The sequence below is a fragment of the Dermacentor albipictus genome, unplaced genomic scaffold, assembly GCF_038994185.2.
Source record: "Dermacentor albipictus isolate Rhodes 1998 colony unplaced genomic scaffold, USDA_Dalb.pri_finalv2 scaffold_17, whole genome shotgun sequence".
Lineage (NCBI taxonomy): Eukaryota > Metazoa > Arthropoda > Arachnida > Ixodida > Ixodidae > Dermacentor > Dermacentor albipictus.
The window spans coordinates 7,633,577-7,654,508 of NW_027225571.1; the positions used below are offsets into that span (position 1 = coordinate 7,633,577).

At 49.1% G+C, this 20,932-nt stretch overlaps 1 protein-coding gene across 1 annotated transcript in view; it reads left to right on the top strand.

The window, feature by feature from the left end:
- LOC139052053 (regulator of chromosome condensation-like) overlaps nucleotides 1–2,104 on the top strand; it is a 28,898-nt gene extending 26,794 nt beyond the window's left edge. The window contains exons 3-4 of the mRNA XM_070529124.1: nucleotides 1,345–1,520; nucleotides 1,979–2,104. Of these exons, the coding sequence (XP_070385225.1) occupies nucleotides 1,345–1,520; nucleotides 1,979–1,988 (186 nt within the window). The 3' untranslated portion in view covers nucleotides 1,989–2,104. The remainder of the gene's footprint in view (nucleotides 1–1,344; nucleotides 1,521–1,978) is intronic.
- Nucleotides 2,105–20,932: the final 18,828 nt, after the last annotated feature.

Sequence of the window (20,932 nt, forward strand, 5' to 3'; positions counted from 1 at the left end):
TATCGGCATGCACTTCACTTTTAAGCTGAGAAGAAATGTCGTCGATCTTTTGTTTTACCGACTGCACATTTTCGATTTAAAATTTTTTCTTTGCAATCTGCTTTACCGCAGGACACTTGTGTATTGCGGCGAAGGTAAATTTTGTAATCGTGCGGCGAAGCTGACTCCAAAAACCGGCTGCCATTGTGCAACAAATATTTGACCCTTGCCCATTTTTTCTTGCTAAAAAATCCGGAGCGTATTACATTTCTTTGTTTAGAAGCTTTAAAGATCTGCTGAATAAATCGGTGCTGTTCTGGCGTTTTTTTTGCATCTTGTTTAATTCAACACGCCGAATTCGAACGATTTTCTTGGTCTCGTCAGTCCAATCAGAGTCCGGACACACTTTTTGAACATAGTAGGAAAATGTTGCTGATCTGTTAACGAGGCTAATGTAAACATGCGAATAAAATATTGGACTGTATGCAGCTGGGTTTTTTAAGGTCCTGTGTCAAAAGCAATGAAGTATGCCTTGCTCTCGCTTCTGCAATCTTATCATGCAGCACCGTCACAAGCAGCTGGACCCACAATAGCTATTGGCTGATTTCTTGATCGTGCGAATGTGCTCAGTTGTATGCTTATTGCTCATTTCAGTTAAAGGAATAAAACATATGTATGATATGTGTGTGTGCTATCTCTGAGAGAATAATTATTTCATCTTCGTACTGCCGGTCTAAAGACAGTTGCGTGTTGCTGCATCTGCTGCGCATTGTCTCCAAGACAAGAAGCACAGCATAGATACTGTGAATTTCATGGGGTGTCGCCACAAGGAGTCTCGCATTCAAATTCTTTTGGGTGGGGGGGGGGGGGGCAGTGGAGCATTGGTCCCTTGCACTCCCTTGCCGTTTCCGCTGTGTAGCTTCCAGCGTGCTAGTCGCTAGTGGAAATGAATCGAGACTGAAAGCCAATAATTGGTTCAATAAATACGTCTGACCTCACTTGTTTTTGAAGGATTCGCAAGTTTTTGCAGCAGGAGCTTCCTGAGGTGATGTAATACAATAGTGATGCCATTCTGTGATTAGTTAAAGGGTTTCAGGGCCTCTTTAACAGAAATCATTTCTATTTTCTTGCATAAATAAGGTAACGACAAGGGTGGCCACTGTTTGAAGGCCTTTGAAATATTGGTAGAGGATAGTCAGCTTTTCTAGCTACCAGGGTATCGGCATGCACTTTGCTGCTGAGTCGCGAAATTCTTTTTTCAAAGGCTTTTGAAAAGGCTTCCGTGACACTCTTAAAACTGGAATGAGGTAGCACGTTATTTATTTGTAGGCTCGATCTGAAGCATTCGTTGCTTGCGTGACGCAGATTGCCTCCGGCAGTGATCATGTGGTGATGCTGACAGTTAAGGGTGATGTGCTGACTATGGGATGCGGAGAGCAAGGACAGCTGGGACGAGTGCCTGTGCGGACCTCCCTGCGCACAGCATGCACTCCTTCACTAGGGCTGCTCAAGCCCACCAGTCTCCATACCGAAGCCCAGCGGTAAGTAGACATCACAGCTGAATTTACTTTCGTATGTCTATTACTTTGCCAAATATCTTTTTTTTCAATTTCATTCCTATTCAAGAAAAGAATGGCTGGTAAATTATATCTCCAAACTAAAGAAAAACGTTTCAAACTGTTTTCAACAGGTTTAGTTTGCGCCACCTAATATTTATAGGGAAAACACCATAAACTTTTTTCGTGCAAAAACTCAATAGTGCTCTTGTGCTGCACGCAAAGACTCCACTAAAAGGTAATGCGTGCTGCACTTCAAGCGAAAAAACCTCATTCAACCGTACCCACTTAAACAGTAGTTTCATTTTAAAAGTAGTAAAGTCAAATCCCCAGCTCAGCCGCCATTGAACATAATGCGTTTTGTATCCGCATAAACCATACCAGCTTATTGCTTTTGTATCGGTTAACACATTTTGTTTCTACTTTTCATCGTGTAATCACAGTGGTGCATAGTCCCCATCGGGCGACCCGTCAAAACAAGCCTCAGAGATCGGAACAGTCGCCTTCAAGTGCCCTGTGCGTTTGCGTGTGAAGCCACATCGTCAACATCATTTCCGTGTCATGCAAGCAGGGACTCGCGTCATGCCCAAGCTTGGATAAAGAACGCCAAGTGCTCAGCATAGAAGAAAAATTGGTCATCATTTGTGCTATTTATTGTGGCACGAAGAAGTTGGTGCTGGCATGCGAAAGGGTTCTGCCATTGACTACAGTGTGTGGCATTTGGAATGTGAAGAAGTTACTCGGCACCTGCCGTGGTTGCTGAGCATGAGGCCGCAGGATCGAATCCCGGCAACGGCGGCCGCATTTCGATGGAGGCGAAATGCGAAAACACCCCTGTACTCAGAATCAAGTGCACGTTAAAGAATCCGAGGTCGTCGAAATTTCCGGAGTCCTCCGCTACGGCGTGCCTCATGATCAGAAAGTGGTTTTGGCACGTAAAGCCCCATAATTTTAATTATTATTTAAATTACTCAGCAATGCTGCTACGACCGCCCTAAAAATGTCGGTTACGAGGCTCAACTTTTCGTCATCATTCTCTGTTGCCAAAGTGCCGCCTAACGACAGTGATGAGGACGACACGGGAAGTGACAGCACAGGTGGTTCAGGCCTGACAGTGGCAGAAGCTGCGCGTTACCTCAGCCTCATGAATGCAATCGTCGTGACGAGAACAGCACCCCGCGATGAAAAAGGCGCTCCGTGACTTCTGCAGCGCTACTGTGTCCGTGCACGGAGAATAGGCAATGCCAACAATGAATATACTATGCGAGTGTTTGCTGACATGAGGAGGCTGGCCTAAAAGCTGGCTCGCAGCTTCAGTAAGTTTGAGGCCGCGGCATAAAACGAAAATAAGAGTTTCGTTGCGCGAAGTGAATAAATACTTTTTTTGCCGTTTCATTGCACTCTCTCTGAGATCCGTTTTTGACAGGTAAGTGGGTGCTCTCATGCTATTTCGGTTAAGCAGTACTACAGTTTAGTACATACTTTTTCTGAGCTTCGGCCAACTACGGTTTAACAACGTTTCACTGTGGTTGCGAAGTAAATGTACTGTGGAAGGCACACTTCAGCAGCAGTATGTCACTTCTATCCCATCTACTTCAATTTGTCTACCTGTGTTTTCCGAAGTGATTGCCCAGCTAGGAAGTGCTTTATGTGCAGGTCTTTCAGCTATTTGAGTTGCTAATTTCAAATCCTCATGAGTGTATTACTGTACTAACATGCCTGCCTGCTGACAAGCTGCATTGAAAACCACAGTAACGGTGCTTCACAACATGAGCTTGTGTGCGCTTACAAATCTGGTTTCATAGTTGATGCACAAGTGCAGGAAATGCATGGGTGAAATGCCCTTTGGATGGTACACAAGTGAAACTTTTTTTTTTCTCACTCCTGAACAAAACCTAAATGACCACAGGTCTTCATCGGTGCGTAGTGCTTTCATAATACGTCCTCAGTGATACCGCTGCCGTTCCAAGCCACCACTGGGAGAAACAGCAATCCGCATATATCAGTGGGAAGGGGCGAAAGGCGCGGTGCGCTAGTTCGAGGCTACGTTCGTCCTCGCCGATAAAATTGTCTATGGAGCCGCAGGAAGCTGGATCGGGAATTTTTCATGTCCTACAATTTTCGCATTGGCAACTAATATTTTCCTGATTATCATGTTTGAGAAGTTAATTTATGATAACCAATTCAAAACATTCTTGACTTGCTTCCAGCGACGGCAAACATCGTTACTTTGGTTCTGTCTATCTACATAGCACTCGCATCAGGCACGTACCCAGAGAAGGGGCAGGCCATGCCCCCCCCCCCCCCGAAAATACGTGGCATACCCTCCCCCCTTATCTGCCCCCGCCACCACTCCTTACACACATTCCTAAAGCGCCGACAAATCAATCTACTCGGCGGTCAAGATGTTGCTGCCTTTTATAGTGACAATAGTGTATGACTAACTTCCATAGTTTTTTTCAGCGTCCGTTAACAGAATAAAAAAATGTCGGCCGATCCTGGTGATAGTGTAGGAAGGGTCCAAGATCAATAACCCATACGCCTGTGGACTCGGCAACCTATAACGCGCCCTTCGGAATCATTGGGATGGGCCCCTGTATGGGGAGTGCTTAACGCTTGCTTCACCTCCACCGCGGGTCGGGCCGGCGTTGCATTACCATTGGGATGGACCCACGTATGGGGAGTGCTTAATGCCTGCTTCACCTCCGCCGCGCGTGGGCCCGATATTGCACGATCTTCAGGCCAAACCGCAGCGGCGGTGAAACACTTTGCTTTTCGTTCGAGTGCTTTGACTCTCGTCAGCTTTCGCTGCCTTTCCATCTTCACAGAGTGGAATGGTTGTCAAGTTTTTTGCTCCTTTCGGATGGTGGTATTTATCGGCATCTCCTGGGGTGTGGAGGCCAGTTTTCTCATCGATTCGGTGCCTGCGCAATTACCTGAAGATGAATACAATTGTCACCATCTATAGCGGCAGGCAGGGCATGGTTTATTGTTTTAATTATCTATATTTTTTTTTAATTTTTATTTAGAACGTCCAACACAATTTTTATGTCCCCATTTATTCAATGATCACGCGGATCACTATTGCTTCGTTAGTTCGACATTCTTTGTTTAGACTGATCCAGGGGCCAGGAAAGGGATTCGGTTCATAGTCAGCTGCTCTGTATGATCGTGGAACCAGTTGCGACTGGAAAAAATGCCAGTTGCGTTTAACTTATCCTTTTGCTTGATTCTTTCCTCGTTGGCAGATTCTCGGAGCCATATATCCGCGATATGGGTTAGATAAAGTGGAAAATAAAATATTGTGAAACAGCGTCCATCATGAGACCCTTCAATAACCGTTCAACCCATAAGCAATATGACTGTCACTCCTTACCTCGTCGGGTTCTTCCCTAATTGTACAGCACTTTTCGTGCAAAACTGGCAACTGGAAACAAGAGTCGCAAGGAGATGAGAAATTAAGTGTTCTACTAAGGGAGAAAGCCAATGCAACAGCCAATCAGGTAGAAAAAGCGAAAATTGTGTGTGAAAATATTTATGCATCAACATCTTTTTATTTAAAAAAAAGTAGAAAAAATGCTGCTGGAAGTGAAGAATAATTCCGTGTGTTTTCAGTGACTCTTCTACAGTTATCAAACGAGCCGCCTGACGTAGCCACTTCCCGGCTGTGCTAATAGGGGTGTTTTTCTAACTTTCCGCGGTGGGCACAGTACGTCTAGAAGCGCAGCGTCCTGCGCTCTACGTGGTTGTACGGGACTGGTGACCACGCATCATTACGCAACTTCCCAAATAACAACACCAGTCGGTTTTGGTATTTGGTAGAGCAGTAAAGGAGGGATCCAAAAGAATTGTGGTTGTACCGCAAATATACAGTTCTCTTCCAGAGATAATTCAGAAAATGCTACAAATCTTTATTTTCCACTTTCGCTGGTTAACTTGTTCTTGGTAAGGTTCTTCCTGCGCATCTTTCATGCGCGAGTCCATTTGATGTGATTCTTTGTTTGCCAAGAAAAGAAGAGGTGTATCTCACAGGCGTACCTGTGAGATTCACATTATGTCAATTCTCTTTTGCGAGTTTACGCGTCTTTATGGCAAATGATGGGCATTATTCACATTTGTTCTAGTAAAAGTACCCTCCCCCTCATTTGCATAGAAAAGTTACCTTGGGTTGCCCCCCCCCCCTCCCCACCGAAAAATATCCTTTGTATGTGCCTGACTCGCATATTTGTAAGTTTTGGCACAGGTTACGTGTGGGGGGGGGGAACCCTGTATACCGGGTGTTCATAATTAAGCTTTATGGTTTCGTTAAAATCAGGCACTAGGAGGCACGCGAGGACCACCAGTGCAAATAAGTTATGTGGCCATGGGGACAGAAAGTGAGAGGATAATTATCGTTGTTAGCAGCCCAGTTACGTAAAATTGAATAACTTTTTGTTGGCTGCAATCAGCGGGTGTATGTGTATTGAAATGTTAGAGGCTGTCGTGTTTCTACAAAGTTCAGTTGGGAGCATTCTAGCGCGTCTGTGCTCCGATATACCCGACTCCAAATTTGGATTGTTCGCATGATTACGCATGCGAGAGAGTTAGGGTCGGCGCAAAGCACCTCCCTGATGTGATGCGGCTGTTGCGTTCGGCGTATAGCGTTTGCTCTGACAACAGGGCGTAGGCATAGGCAAAGATGATAACTGTTCCCCTTCCCCACTCGGCTGGCAAAATCAAGATATGACAGCGCGGTGCACTGTGCAACTGTTGCACTTGATTTCAAGAGAACACACAGTACTTGGAAATCAATCACTTTATTTGCGTAACCCAGGCAAGGACCATGCCAGCTCGTTTAGTCACCATTACGAGCGGGCACTGCCCTCTGGCTTCTCTGCTCGCGCCATTATCTTGGCATCGCAGCTGCCACCATCGTTACAGGCTGCGTGGTCGCATGTTAGGACAGCGGTTCAGGGTTGTTCGATTTTTTATTTCGCCAGCCGAGAGGAGAAGGGGAACAGCTATCATCTTTGCCAGTGCCTCCTCCTCGTTGTCAGAAATGCCGCACGCAACAGCAGCGTCACATCAAGGAGAAGCTATGCTGTTATGATGGGGGGTTCAATCCCATCGCTCGTGATCCGTTGTCAAGATTGGAGTCGAGCATGATTTAGAAGGTAGCTGGCCCACGCCGTCGTCCAACTTATCCACGCTGAGGACTTTGATGAAGGGAAGGACTGCTTCCCATCGAGAACGAGGAATATGGGTTTATTTACAGTGTTTATATCAGTCTAACATGACTGTTTGAGAAAGTACATCAGTCTAACGTGACTGCTTGAGAGAGAGTGTCCTGAGCAGCTGCACAACAGCGGTTTATCAACACTCGGTATTCTCCCGATACCCAGGTGACGGAAACGGCCGTCCAAGCACCGTAGCCGAGTTTACCAGGCACTGTAGGGGAGAACGAAGCACCGTAGGGGCATTTATTCCCCAAACTGCAGCGTGCCCGCCGGCCGCCCATTGTCTGGCGTCTTGTTCGGCGCGTGGGATGGGGTGTCAGTAGATGTTCCCGCGGCTCAGTAACAATAGTTGGTCCGCCGAGCCCGTTTAGTTACAATGGTGACTTCGTCAAACTCGGCTCCAGCAACAGAGAGTCGAAGACGCTCGTATTGTTGTTCACACACAGTCGACTTAGTCACGCCGTGGCTAGAGGTGTGCGGTGACGCTCTCGGAATGTTGCCTCCGCAGTCGCAACTGGTTGGCAAAACTTGCACTGCAGCTGGCCATTCTTAACAGCGCCTCCATGGCCCGGAAACTCTCGACTGTCTAGCGCTGACAACCGCTGGGCAGGAAGAGAACGGCTGGTGGCCGGGGGTGATGCCTTGGCTCGCAGCGACCACTTGTGTAATGATGTCACCGCCCCAAAACATCCAAGAAGGACAGGCAACTGCAATGAACCCCACAACACGGCTCTGCGCCGAGATGACGTACCTTGGCTCTTACTTTAGACCCTCTAGGCTTCACAAAGAAAAAAAAAAGAAACATAAGTGCAGAAACAAGAAAATGCTGCGTTTTGCTATCCCAGTTGCTGAAGCAATTTCGTGCTGACAAATTCAGCAATCATGGAGGGAATCCTGCTAAATGAGAGGGGATCCTCTTGGCTTAACAAAGTTAACACTAGTAACCCTAAAATTTTGGCGGGACCCTCAAACGCAGCATTCGAATTAGTCTGCTCAAACCATCCGCATTGCTATGCTACTTTCCCTTCTTATATCTAACGGAGAAGTTGTGCTCTTGGAGAGTGAGAATCCATCGGAGCAAGCGGCCATTTTTGTGTGACATTTTATTGAGCCACATCAGAGGACAGTGGTCGGTCTTGAAGATGAACTTTGCTCCGTACAAGTAACACGACAACTTCTGGGCGGCCCAAACTAAACAAGCGCATTCCTTCTCTGAAGCGCTGTAGGCTTCCTCTCTTACATGTAGTTTACGGCTGGCATAGAGGATAGGATGCTCCTCGTTATCGTCGCCGACCTGACTAAGTACCACAGCCATACCTCTGTCGCTTGCGTCGCATTGAACTATGAATTCCTTAGTGTAGTCTGGCGCGCGAAGCAAAGGACGAGTAACCAATAGTGTTTTCATACTTTGGAAAGTGTTCTCTTTGTCCTTATCCAAGTGTACGCTACTTGGTGCTCCCTTTCGGTGGGCGTCCGTTAATTGACTTGCCATTTGTGTGTAATTCGGAATGTACCGTTGATAGTACCCCACAAGTCCCAAAAATGAATGGTCTGTTTTCGTGCGCGGCTGAGAAAATTGAGCAATCGTAGCTATTTTCAGCTCGGCCGGCTGTCTCGTGCATTGGCCGACAATATAGCCCAGATAAGTAACCTGTGAACAACCAAATCTACACTTTTCCGTTTTCATCGTTAAGCTGGCTTCCCTCAACCGTGAGAACACCTGTAGGAGGTGCGATACGTGTTGTTCCGAGCTGCTCGAAAGAATTGCTACATCATCCAGATATGGCAAGGCGAACTCCTGCAAGTCTTTTAGGACAATGTCCATTAACTTAGAGAAGCTAAACGGTGCGTTCTTCAGCCCGAAGCCGAGTGCGAGAGGGCGAAAAGTGCCTACAGGTGAGATGAATGCGGCATAGCGGCTGGCACTTTCTGAAAGGGGAACTTGCCAGTATCCCCGCACGAGATAGATAGTTGAAATGTATTTAGCAGCACTAACTCTCAATTCGTTCCTCAATGTTGGGTATTGGGTACAGCTGATCCCTAGTGATGGCATTTAACTTCCTGTAGTCAACACACGGACGAGGTTCCTTGTTAGGGGTTTCTACCAGTATTAGCGGTGACATGTAGTCACTCTCAGCGGTCTCAATAACTCCCAACTCTAGCATGCACTGTATCTCTGCCTCCATAATCTCTCTGTCTTGGAGACACCCTGTAAGGTTTTGATCTGACGGGTTTGGTTGATGTCAGCTCTATTTCATGCGTTATTAGTTCGGTTCTACCTGGCCGATCGCAGAACCTGTCGATATATTCCCCTAACACCCCTTTTTGCTCATCTAGCTGCTCGGGTCTTAGAGCATGCGTGCTTACCGAGTGTTCTACTACTTCTAGGCCGATTTCTGAGTTGGAGGTCGCCCTATACTCCTTAAACTTGGTAATATATAGTGCCATCCTGCTCTTTGAGGGTATAGTTAACGACTCCGCTCCGCTCTACATACGGCTTCATCAAATTGCAGTGATATATCCTCACTTCCTTCCTGCGACCGGGCATTTTCAGAGCATAGTTAGTAACTGAAAGTTTGTGCAACACTTTAACGGGCCCGTCCCAGTGAACTTCAAGCTTGTTCTTTCTTGAAGGTTTGAGGATCATTACCTGGTCTTTCCGGCGTTAAACGTACAAAGCCTCGCATTCTTGTCGTAATAGAATTTGGCGTTCTTTTGAGCTACTCCCATGTTCTTTCCGCCTAGTCCTTGGGTTGCGCTTAGCCGTTCCAGCAAATTTAGCACGTATTCAACCACTGTTGGACTCTCCCCTCTTTCCTCCCACACCTCTCTCAACATTCTCAGTTGAGAAAGGAGTGTCCGCCCATACACTAGTTCTGCTCCCTGTCGCACCCTGTCGCTTCATGTGGAACAGTTCGCAAAGCGAACAAAGTTGCCGGCAGACAGTTCTCTCAGTCCTCCTTGTGCTCGTGACAGAGCGCACGCAAAACTCGCTTAAGCACCGAATGCCACCTCTCTACACTGTTTGAGTGAGGTTGATAGACAGAACTGTGTATTAACTTTACCCCGCACTTTTGCAAGAATGTGGAAGTCAGTGCGCTCGTGAATACTGACCCTTGATCTGCCTGAATTTCAGCTGGAAACTCAACTCGTGCAAACACTGTCAAAAGCGCTTCTACTACTTCGGTGGAGCTGAGCTCTTTCAGAGGGATTGTTTCTGGAAACTTCGTAGCCGGACACAGCATGGTAAACAAGTACCTGTAGCCCGATTTTGTTTTTGGAAGAGGCCCTACCGTGTGTATTACAAGTCGTCTGAAAGGCTCTGTTATTAAGGGCACTACCTTCAGTGGAGCTTTCCATGTCTCTCCTGGTATACCAGAACGCTGGCAGGCGTCGCATGATCTTACAAAGTTTTCTACGTCTTTGAAACAGCCAGGCCAGTAGTATTCCATAAGCAATCTTTCCTTTGATTTGTTCATGCCTAGGTGGCCGGACCACCCATTTCCATGACAGAGACTCAGAAGGTCCTCCCTATACTTAGTAGGTACGACTAACTGATGTAGGTACGACTAACTGATCTCAAATCCTACCCTTTCGATCTCTGTAGTGCCGATACAACAATCCTCCTCTCTCATGTATCGTCACGTTGCGCCTAGCAATGCCTTCTTTAGCTGTGTGATGTAATTTAGCTAAGCTCTCATCATTCTTTTGCTCGGCTGCCAGTGACTCTCTATCGACACGTAAGAGCTGATCAAAGTTCTTTGAGGCGGTGATAATAACGACCCTGTCTTGCTTGCGTTTGCATCAGCTTGCTCTTCCTGCAGGCTTGAACTTTGACACTCTAGTGATACGCTCTCATTGAGCTGGTCAGCTGGCAGGCTCTCGCTCGACTGATTTTTCATCCCTCAAGCCTAGCTCAGATTAGGGTATTGAAGTTATCCCCTTTCCTGCTTCCGCTGGAGCAGTTTGTGCATGCCTGTACTATGCTCTCTCCCAGTTTAAGCCCTTTGTCATGCAGTAACTGATTCGAACTATTCGAAAAGATGTAAGGGTACTGCAGTGACAAAAATTTGGAAACTGCAGCCTCAGTCTCTAGCTCCCCGAATGTTCCACTGATTTTGACTTTGGGCATGGGCAGGCACACGCCACCCTGTTTGATCTATGCTACTTCTCCGGTGAAATCATCTACCGTCCCATAAGACGGATGGACAATGTCCATCGTGGCGGCACTGTCTCTTAGCACTCGGCATGGTTTACCATTAATTTGCAGGTCGTGAAGATAGGGGCTTAAAAGTTCCATATTCTCGTCTTTTTCCTCTACGTAGGAAAAAAACTACGCTAGGCTTCCCTCAGTTTACAGCTATATGTCCTAGTTTGTGGCATTCGTAACAGCGAATTGGTGTAAAAGATTCGTATTTTCTTTTTTGTTCTTTTTGTGCACTTTCTCCGTTAAGTTTCTCCTTGCTCTTTTCTGCTGGCTTTTCCTCCATATCTACAGGCTCCGATCGTCTAGTCTGCGAACCCTTTTTGAACGGAAAGGGTTTCCGCGGTCCATTTTGACCGTCCCAGTTTCCGTCCTCGACATTCAACTTTCTACGCGTTGCGTACTATTGGGCTAATTCAGCCGTCATTTCCACAGTGTTTACATTCCCTCTGCCTTGCATCCACAGTTTCACAGCTTGGGGGATGGTTTTGTAAAACTGCTCTAGACACATGCATTCAATGATCATGTCTCTGCTGTCGTACGCTTCCGCGCTTTTCAGCCACTCGACTAGGTTGGTCTTTAAGCTATATGCAAACTCCGGATATCCCTCGCTATCTTTCTTGCCTGTGCTCCTAAACCTTTGCTGAAAAGCTTCGGCTGAAAGGCGGTATTTCTTCAGGAGACTAGCCTTAAGTCTACAGCAAACCATCCAAAACATGCAGACAAAGATCGCACAACAGGATACAAAGATCCGCGCCTACGAGAGGGGTTGCTTCCCACAACCAGTGGACAGGGACCGACACCCTAGCACGGCAACTAGCGCCCTATCAGTTCCCTCACCGACTTCGGTGCCTATTGGCATACCAACAACTACCGAAAGTGAAGAGTCCGATATGGACTCCTAGGGTCCACCGAACAAACGAAAAGCCAGCCTCGTTCACAGGACTCCCACTACAGCCCCAATTGAGGACGCAGACCTAATGAAACGCGTAGAGCAACACGTTGAACGCGCGGTCAAGGCGGCCATGGACGCCATCCTTCCTGCGATTTTTGAACGCTTCCAGCAGTTAGAGAACCGCATGACGGCACTCGAACAGAACCACAACACGCTAGCCGCACAGGTCGCACAAATCGCACAATACATCCCAAAATTAGCGCCCGTCCAGCCGGAGCAGACTCTCCCTCACCCCGCGGTCGTTCCTCAGGTGGCACCCGTCAGCGCAGCGGCAGTCCTCCGCCCATCCCGCCTGGACCTGGCCGTCCACACACTCCCCAACAATCAACATGGCTGTAACAACCAATAGCACCTATCACGTTTGGCAGTGGAACTGCCGCGGCTTCAAAAAGAAGGCCAACCTTCACCAGCATGTTAATAACACGGCACAGCAAGAATCATACAAACCTGATATCATAGCGCTACAGGAAGTCAACATGGATGCCGGCCTCTCCTCTTACCGGGCTTTCCATTGCCGTAACAACTCCAAGAAAGTCACTACGCTCGTACGCCGAGAACAGGTGACGGCGATCCATGACATCGAAACTTCTCCCCCCTTGGGCATCCCCCACGTTTTCGTGGAGATCATCCCAACGCGCACGTCAGATCCCAGCCTATTCATCCTCAACGTATACGTCGCCCCGCATGCAGACCCGAAGCTCGATGCGATTTTTCGCTCGGCCCTCAAAGTCAGCCGCGACTGCCCCCTGCTCATCGTTGGGGACTTCAACGCCGGTCATACTCTGTGGGGATACCTGGGCGACACCCGCAAGGGTAGACATCTAGCAGAAGCCGCGCAAGAGCTGGGCCTTACGCTAATCAACGATACTACCACCCGCACCAGAATCGGCAGCCGACCTCAGACACTAACCCTGACCTGACGTTCGTCGTCCACTCGCAAGACTATGCATGGACGAACACCGGCGAAACTCTGGGAAGCGACCACTGCATCCTTCACACGGAAATCTATGCACGCGGCAAGCGTCGGCGGAAGCATCGCTTCTCGGTTACTAACTGGGACAAATTCCGCGAGTCCAGAAGAATGCGAGCCAATGAGGGGTCCATCGCCAATATCTCATCCTGGACGAGCCAACTCCTGGCGGACGTGGAAGAGCATACGGAACATCTTGACCCGGAGGACGCCCCGGAAACCACCAACGTCGACAGCAGGCTGCTCCACATGTGGCAGGCAAGATCGAGCATGCTCCGGCGTTGGCAACAGCAGGGGAAAGATAACCAAGCCCTAAAAGAAAGAATCACTCGACTCGACGCAGAGATCTCCGATCACGCGACCGAGGTCACCCGGCAGCAATGGTACCAAATATGTGATCGCATGAGGGGACGCCTCAGCTCAGCCCGGACGTGGCACCTCCTACGCCACCTCCTGGAGCCGGACACCACCAGGGTCGAAGGCAGAAGAAACATGGCCAAGTTGATCCACAAGCATGCTCAGGACCCGGGGACGTTCCTGGCAGAGATGCGAGACAAGTACATCGGCCCGCAACTCAAGACACCGTTACCTGCGGCCTACCAGGGCCGGCCGAACGCGCACATAGACGAAGACATTACGTTCGCTGAGGTGTCGGCAGCCGCCTACAAGCTGCGGACGAACTCGGCGCCGGGTTCGGACCGCGTTACCAACAAGACGCTACGCAACCTGGACGAGGCCGCAATGGAGCAGCTCACAGAGTTCATGAACGAATGCTGGAAGACGGGCGCCATCCCGGAAGAGTGGAAGACGTCAACGATCGCCTTTATACCAAAACCAGGCAAACCACTCAATGCGGACAACCTCAGGCCGATTTCACTGACATCATGCGTCGGCAAACTGATGGAGCACGTGGTCCTAGACCGTCTCAATGAACACGTAGAAGATGGGGACGAGTTACCCCACTCTATGTTTGGTTTCAGGCCACACCTGTCCTCCCAAGATGTGCTCCTTCAGGTAAAAAGGCAGGTGATGCAACCCGAAAGTCCGGCGGACGCTCGCCGATTCCGGTGCCTCCTGGGCCTCGACCTGAAGAAGGCCTTCGACAATGTCGCCCACGCAGCGGTGCTCGAGGGCCTGACCCAACTGGGTGTCGGAAACCGAGCGTACCAATACGTCCGAGACTTTCTCACCGGCCGGAAGTGCCGGATCAAAGTCGGCGAACATGAAACTGAATTTATAGAGCTGGGGAGCCGAGGCACGCCGCAGGGATCAGTCATCTCCCCTTTTCTCTTTAACGCGGCGATGCGCGGGCTCCCGGAACTGCTGTGCTCTATCCCTGGGCTTCACCACAGCCTTTACGCTGACGACGTGACGTTATGGGCAGCGGCGGATGATCCACAAGCTCTTCAAGAGATCATGCAACGCGGCATCGACGTCGTACAAGCTTATGCGGAGTCAAGGGGCCTGACGTGCTCACCGGAAAAATCCGAATACCTCCTGATCAAGCCCAGCAGGAGTAGCTGTCCCAGGGGATTACCACGGAGAAGGCGCTTCCTTGAGCTTAAAGTCGGAGAACTTACCATCCCGGAGCGCCCCAGTATCAAAATATTGGGGCTAGACTTTCAGAACACGCTGCGCTGCGGGCTCATGTTAAAGAAACTCCAGAGGGCGACCAACTACACACTACAGCTCATTCGCCGGGTGGCTAATCGGCACCACGGCATGGGCGAGGGCGATCTGCTTCGACTTGTGCAGGCATACATAACCAGCAGAACCATGTACTCGACACCATATGTCAAACTCGCAGTCACAGATTTAGCCAAATTAAACACCATGATCCGACGAAGCACAAAGGCAGCCTTGGGCCTTCCGGACCACGCGGCCACCGCAAGGCTAGAGGCCTTAGGCATGCATAACACGATCGAGGAGCTCTTGGACGCTCACCACACAGCCCAAGTCCGTCGTCTCTCGCTAACCCCGGCTGGCCGCACAGTCCTCCGGAAGCTCAGTCTCGAGGCTATCCCCGAAATTACAGAGTACGTTACGATTCCGCGAAAGGTGAGGGGGCATATTTATGCCCCACCTCTACCCCGCAACATGGACCCCGAGTTCCATCAGGGCCGTCGGCAGGCCCGTAGTGAAGCCATTTGGCGACGCTATGGCTCGCAAGATGGAGTGGTCTACACAGACACAGCCAGACACCCTCGCGGCGACCTCATGACTGCGGTGGTAGCTGATCACAACGGAGAACTGCTAGAACATACAACAATCACGGCTGGCCGAGTGGTGGAAGCGGAGGAAACCGCGATTGCCATGGCCATGCATGCGGACGCAAATACCGTCATCAGCGACAGCAAGCAGGCCATCGGCAACTTCGTCCGTGGTAGAATTTGCAAACAGGCGTACCATGTCCTCGCACGACGCCCCCTAAGCGGCTTGAAAACCCTCGTGTGGACCCCCGCTCACGCGGCTGTGCCCGGCAACGCGTCGGCTCACAGTTCGGCTCGAGATCTCGCGCGCCGAGCCTCGTCCATGGATGCGGACGGCGTGAATGAGGAGGAGAAACACGAGGAACCCTGCGAGACTTATTATGAAATAGCCCATCGGTGTCGCTTGAGGCGTCGCGCGCTCCCACCACCGGCCAAGCAACTCGACAAAACGCAAGCGGTCGCGTTTCGGCGACTTCAGACAAATACATACCCACACCCAAAATACATTAACAAAATCACAGGGGGCAGGGAAAGCGACAAATGTAGGCTCTGTCCAGAAACAGGAACACTCACACACACAATGTGGGAATGCACCTCGCTCCCGTTCTCTCATCCCCCCGTCAGCAGCGAGACTGACTGGACAGCCTGGCTCAGTTCCGGGGACGTCGACCGACAATTGGAACTGGTGGACTGGGCGGAAAAGGCCAAGCAGGCCCAGGGCCTTACTTGAGCCCTAACGCTCAGCCACGTCCCTCTTTACCCTTCCCCCTTTCAATAAAGTTTATCACCACCACCACCACCACCTCTGCTGCCTCACACGGCAACATAGACAGCAATTGCTGTGGCCATGTACTCGGGCCGAAGTTCTTCTTTTCGCAAGTCCTTTCAAAATCGCTTAGGAACAAGCCTGTGTCGGTCCCAAGCTCAAATGGCTTTAATAGCCTGTCCATGCCTTCCCAGAGCGCCTTCACTTCCTTGAGACAACTCCAAATGTTTGCTTTCAAGTTCAAATTGCATTTTTCTTAACTCGCGATCTTTATCGCTTTCCTCTCTCTCTTGTTCTTTCCTCTCTCGTTCTTCTCTCTTTTTCAGAAGTTCGAACCCCATTTCGATTTCTTCCTCACTGGCCTGATCGGAAATTAGCTCCAATAAATCCGATTTTACCATTTCCTTGCGTACATCTGGGCCCTGTTCCTCACCAACAATCAACAACTCGTCTCTCAGCAGTCTCAACTCCATGATTTCTGCTTTACTGCCTCGATCCTGCTCTCTAAATCTAGCTAGGAAAACACAACCTAGCTAACACTCAACAATCTAGCTTCCCTACTGTTCTAAACAGAACAACCGCAAAATGAAGCCTAGAGAGTCAAAGCAAGAACCAAGCACTCACCGCAGACACAGCACCACGTCGCAAAGTACATCTCACCGCTGTCAGCCACTTGTTATGATTGGGGGTTCAATCGCATCGCTCGTGATCCGTTGTCAAGATTGGAGTCGGGCATGATTTAGAAGGTAGCTGGCTTACGCCGTCGTCCAACTTATGCACACTGAGGACAGTGATGAAGGGAAGGACTGCTTCTCATCGAGAACGACGAATATGGGTTTATTTACAGTGTTTATATCAGTCTAACATGACTGTTTGAGAAAGTACATTAGTCTAACATGACTGCTTGAGAGAGAGTGTCCTGAGCAGCCGCACAACAGTGCTTTATCAACACTCGGTCCTCTCCCGATACCCAGGTGACGGAAACGGCCGACCAAGCACTGAGGCGAGTTGACCAGGCACCGTAGGGGAGAATGAGGCACCGTAGGGGCATTTATTTCCCGAACTGCAGCGCGCCCGCCGACCGCCCATTGTCTGGCGTGTTGGTCGGCGCGTGGGAAGGGGTGTCAGTAGATGTTCCCGTGGCTCAGTAACAATAGTTGGTCCGCCGAGCCCATTTAGTTACAATGGCGACTTCGTCAAACTCTGCTCCATCGACGGAGAGTCGAGGACGCACGTATTGTTCACACACAGTCGGCTTAGTCACGCCGTGGCTAGAGGTGTGCAGCGACGCTCCCGGAATGTTGCCCCCACAGTCGCAACTGATTGGCAAAACTTGCACTGCAGCTGGCCGTTCTTAACAATGCGCCGATCCTAACCCTCTTGCACGCGTAGTTATGCGAACGAAAACTAAAAGTTGGAGTCGGATAACTCGGAGCACAGACACGCTATAATTCTTCCAACTGATACCGTGTAGAAAGACGACTGCCTATAACTTTTCAATACAAATATACCCACACTGCAGTTAACAAAAAGGTAATTACTCAATTTTAGTTTTTCGGGCTGCTGACAGCGATAATTATCTCTCACTTTCTGCCCCCCTGGCCACATCACTTAATTGCACAGGTGGTCTTCGCGTGCCTCCCAGTGCCTGATTTTAAGATAACCATAAAGCTGAAGTTTTAACACCTTTATGTCTCAGTAAGACTTCTGTGACACAAGTGTGAGCATTGTATCAATTTCACGTAACGCTGCAACTTATATAGTATGCCAATTTCCCCTTGTGATGCTTTAACTAATGGTACGTGTTTACCAAAGGGCGTTAATCTGTTTTTGGACCAGAGTTGCCGATTTGTAAACTTTGTGCGTCCAGTGTTCTTTTCTTTTTTTTAAGGCGAAAGCATTAAGTGGCTCATACCCCCGGAAGCAAGCGAAGTTTCAACAGTTGAATATGAAAGAAGGAGGAGGAGGAAAGAACTTTATGGTGTGCCCTGCGAGTTGGTGGGTAGGGCCAAAGGCCCCGCCTAGGTGACGGCCAGGAGTTCTTGGGTCCTGGCGGCATCCTCGGCCTGCTGGACGGCCCATAATTGATCTTCGAGGGCGGGGCTGAGCAGCGCGGCTTCCCAGCGCGTGCGAAGGCTGCTGCTAGAGGCCGCGTTATCTTTATTGTTATTTATCCCTCGGCATTCCCATAATATATGCTCCAGAGTGGCTCTGAATTCACATGTTTTGCATTTGTCCGTGGGATATACATCCGGATATATGATGTGCGAGAGCGCAGGATTCGGATACGACTGTATAAACACTGCGTCCTTGTCGCTGCCGAATTTCTTCTGTATTTGCTTCGCTCTGTTCTTTCTTCTGTCCTTATTTTGTTCTGGGTGCATGTTCTTTGGTAAGGGAGGTATTACCAATCTTTCCTTTGTATCTCTCGGGATGTCCACCTTGACACCATGCTGTGTGTGGTAACCTATGTCTAATCTCTCTAGGATGTGTCTGCCTGCTCTAGTCTTAGAGAGGCGTTCATATTGTGCCGTACATCGCGCTTCAATGAGCTCGTCTATAGTGTTGTGTAGGCCTAATTGCAGCAACTCGTCCGTGCTGGTGCTGATCGGTAGTCCTATGGCTAGTTTGTATATTTTCCGAATGAGGCATTCTAGTTTGATCTGTTCCGCCACCTGCCATTTTAAGTACGGTGCTCTGTACACTATTCTACTTATTACGAAGGCCTGTATTAACCTGATCGTGTTTTCCTCTTTCATCCCGCTGTGTTTATTTGTTATCCTTCTGATTAGCCTCATGATTTGCGCTACAGTTCCCTCCAGTCTTCTGAGGGTTTCTCCGTTGTTGCCCTTAGCTTCAGTGAGGAGCCCCAATACCCTGATCCTATCGACCTTGGGTATGGGTTTCCCATCGGCCGTCTTTAACTGTATCTCCTCTCTATGGGTGAGCTCTTCCCTGTAGTTGCCTGGTTTGCAACCTCTGCGAGTAGGTCTGTACATTAACAGCTCCGATTTCTCTGCCGAGCATGTTAGCCCTGTCCCCTCTAGATATTTTTTTATTGTTTCGACCGCTGTTTGAAGCGTTTGTTTATCTGCCCGTCACTTCCGCTTCTCACCCATAGGGTGATATCGTCTGCATATAAGGTATGATTTAGACCCTCGATTTCTTGTAGCTTGGCTGGCAGCCCGATTAGCGCCAGATTGAATAGCATCGGTGATAAGACCGAGCCCTGTGGTGTACCTGCGCTGCCTATCTCGATATCCTCCGAAACTTGGTCCGCTATCGTGATCTTTGCCTTTCTACCAGTTGAAAAATTGCGTAAATAATCGTACGTGCGTTTTCCCAGTCCTAGTTCGCCTGCTCTATCTAGTATCGTTACATGTGTTACATTATCGAAGGCCTTTTTTAGGTCCAAACCGAGAATTGCCTTTGTCAATCTGCCCGAATTGTCTATGATCTGATGTTTTAGTTGTAGCAGAGGAAATAGAATGAAGGAAATAGTAAGGTCGAAATTGAGATGTTGAATTGCACTTACAAGAAATTTATATTTGACAGCAGAAACCTTCCCGTTGCTGTTCCCAGGAACTGAGACAACCGCGAACAACCAATTACAACAGTCATATATAATCCCAGAAGACGAAGTGCATGGTGTTTCTAATCTTTTTTTTTTTTGTAAGATGAAGAACCTGCCGATAAGTATTGGAAAACGTTCTATGGTATTATCTTGTCTACAAAAAAGCCACAGTTTTGGCTAGAAGGCGAAGCACTGATAGCGATAGCCAAGTATTAGACAATTACACAAAGTAATGTTCTGACTTTTATAGGCGGTATAAACTGCAGTAAACATCGGCGTACTAATTTATTTAGTAAGTATGCTGCCACGTGCGCACAGACAAAGGTGAAATGATCTCAGTAGCTGACATCGATCACTCACCGTCACAGCGGTATCAGTAAAAAATTTCCGTAATTTTACGGTCAAGCCTGCCGTAAAAATTACGTAGACCGTTCAGTTTTATGAAAAACGGCGGCATTCTACGTAAAAATAACGGACGTGAGCTGTGCTTTTGAAATACGGAGAGCCGTCTGTAATTTCATGTAGAGGGAAACTGAGCATGTTAAGAGCGGAAGATTAACACGCTAAGAACATAAAGGACACGGCCCACGCTCACCAGCAGTTACATAATATCACCATAGGTAATGCTGCTTGGATATTACTCATAGTCTAATCGTTAATACACACACACATACGGAAGAGGTTTCAGCGGTGGCGTTGCTTATCACCCTTCATCGCTCCTACACGACGGGTTGCATTTCTCTTGCACAACAGTTGGTTCTTTATTCTATGTAGAGATGGGCAAAACGGCCCACTTCAGTGAGCGGCTCAGGATGGCTCTGCTCACTGAAATGAGCCGGCTAATTTGAACGGGTCACCGGCTCACTTAAAAATCTGTAACGGTGATTGGGTAGCTCAGGAGCGAGCCGGGTCTTTTGAGCCACTCCTTTAATGAACGAGTGAGCCGTGGTTCTTTCCACTCCCTCTCTCCCCAAGTGCGGCGCAGGGACCATCACTTTATTGTGAATGCAATTGGCCTCGAGCTCCACCACTGGAAAAGCTGGCGCCACCGTCGGCGTGACGTGCTAGGAGGGATCACGTGGACATAGCGGCCGCGTCGGCTGCTTCGGGCGCGCCGAAGCGAGCTGAAAACGAGTTTAAAATTCCCACGTACGCTGCGGTCCTCGTTTAGTGGCCAAATTTTCCCGCTTCGAGTGTCTCCTTTACAACGCTTCAAAGCACCACAATAGGTAGTGGCTGCCTTTGAAGGCGCGCAACGTGGTAGGCTACTGCTTGGTGCCGCAGAGCCGGACGCACGTAACGGAGGCCGGTGTCAACCTTATTCACACGTAGCCGCAGGACAAGAAGCTGCGTGAAGCTTGGCTCGCGAAACATAAAACCGGCAAACAGTTATCGGCTACAACTCGGGTATGCAGCAAGCACAGACGCGAGGAAGATTTCTGCTACGGCGCCCGGTCTGCGATGTTCTGAAAACGCGCACTGAGACGCTCGCCCGAGTTCGC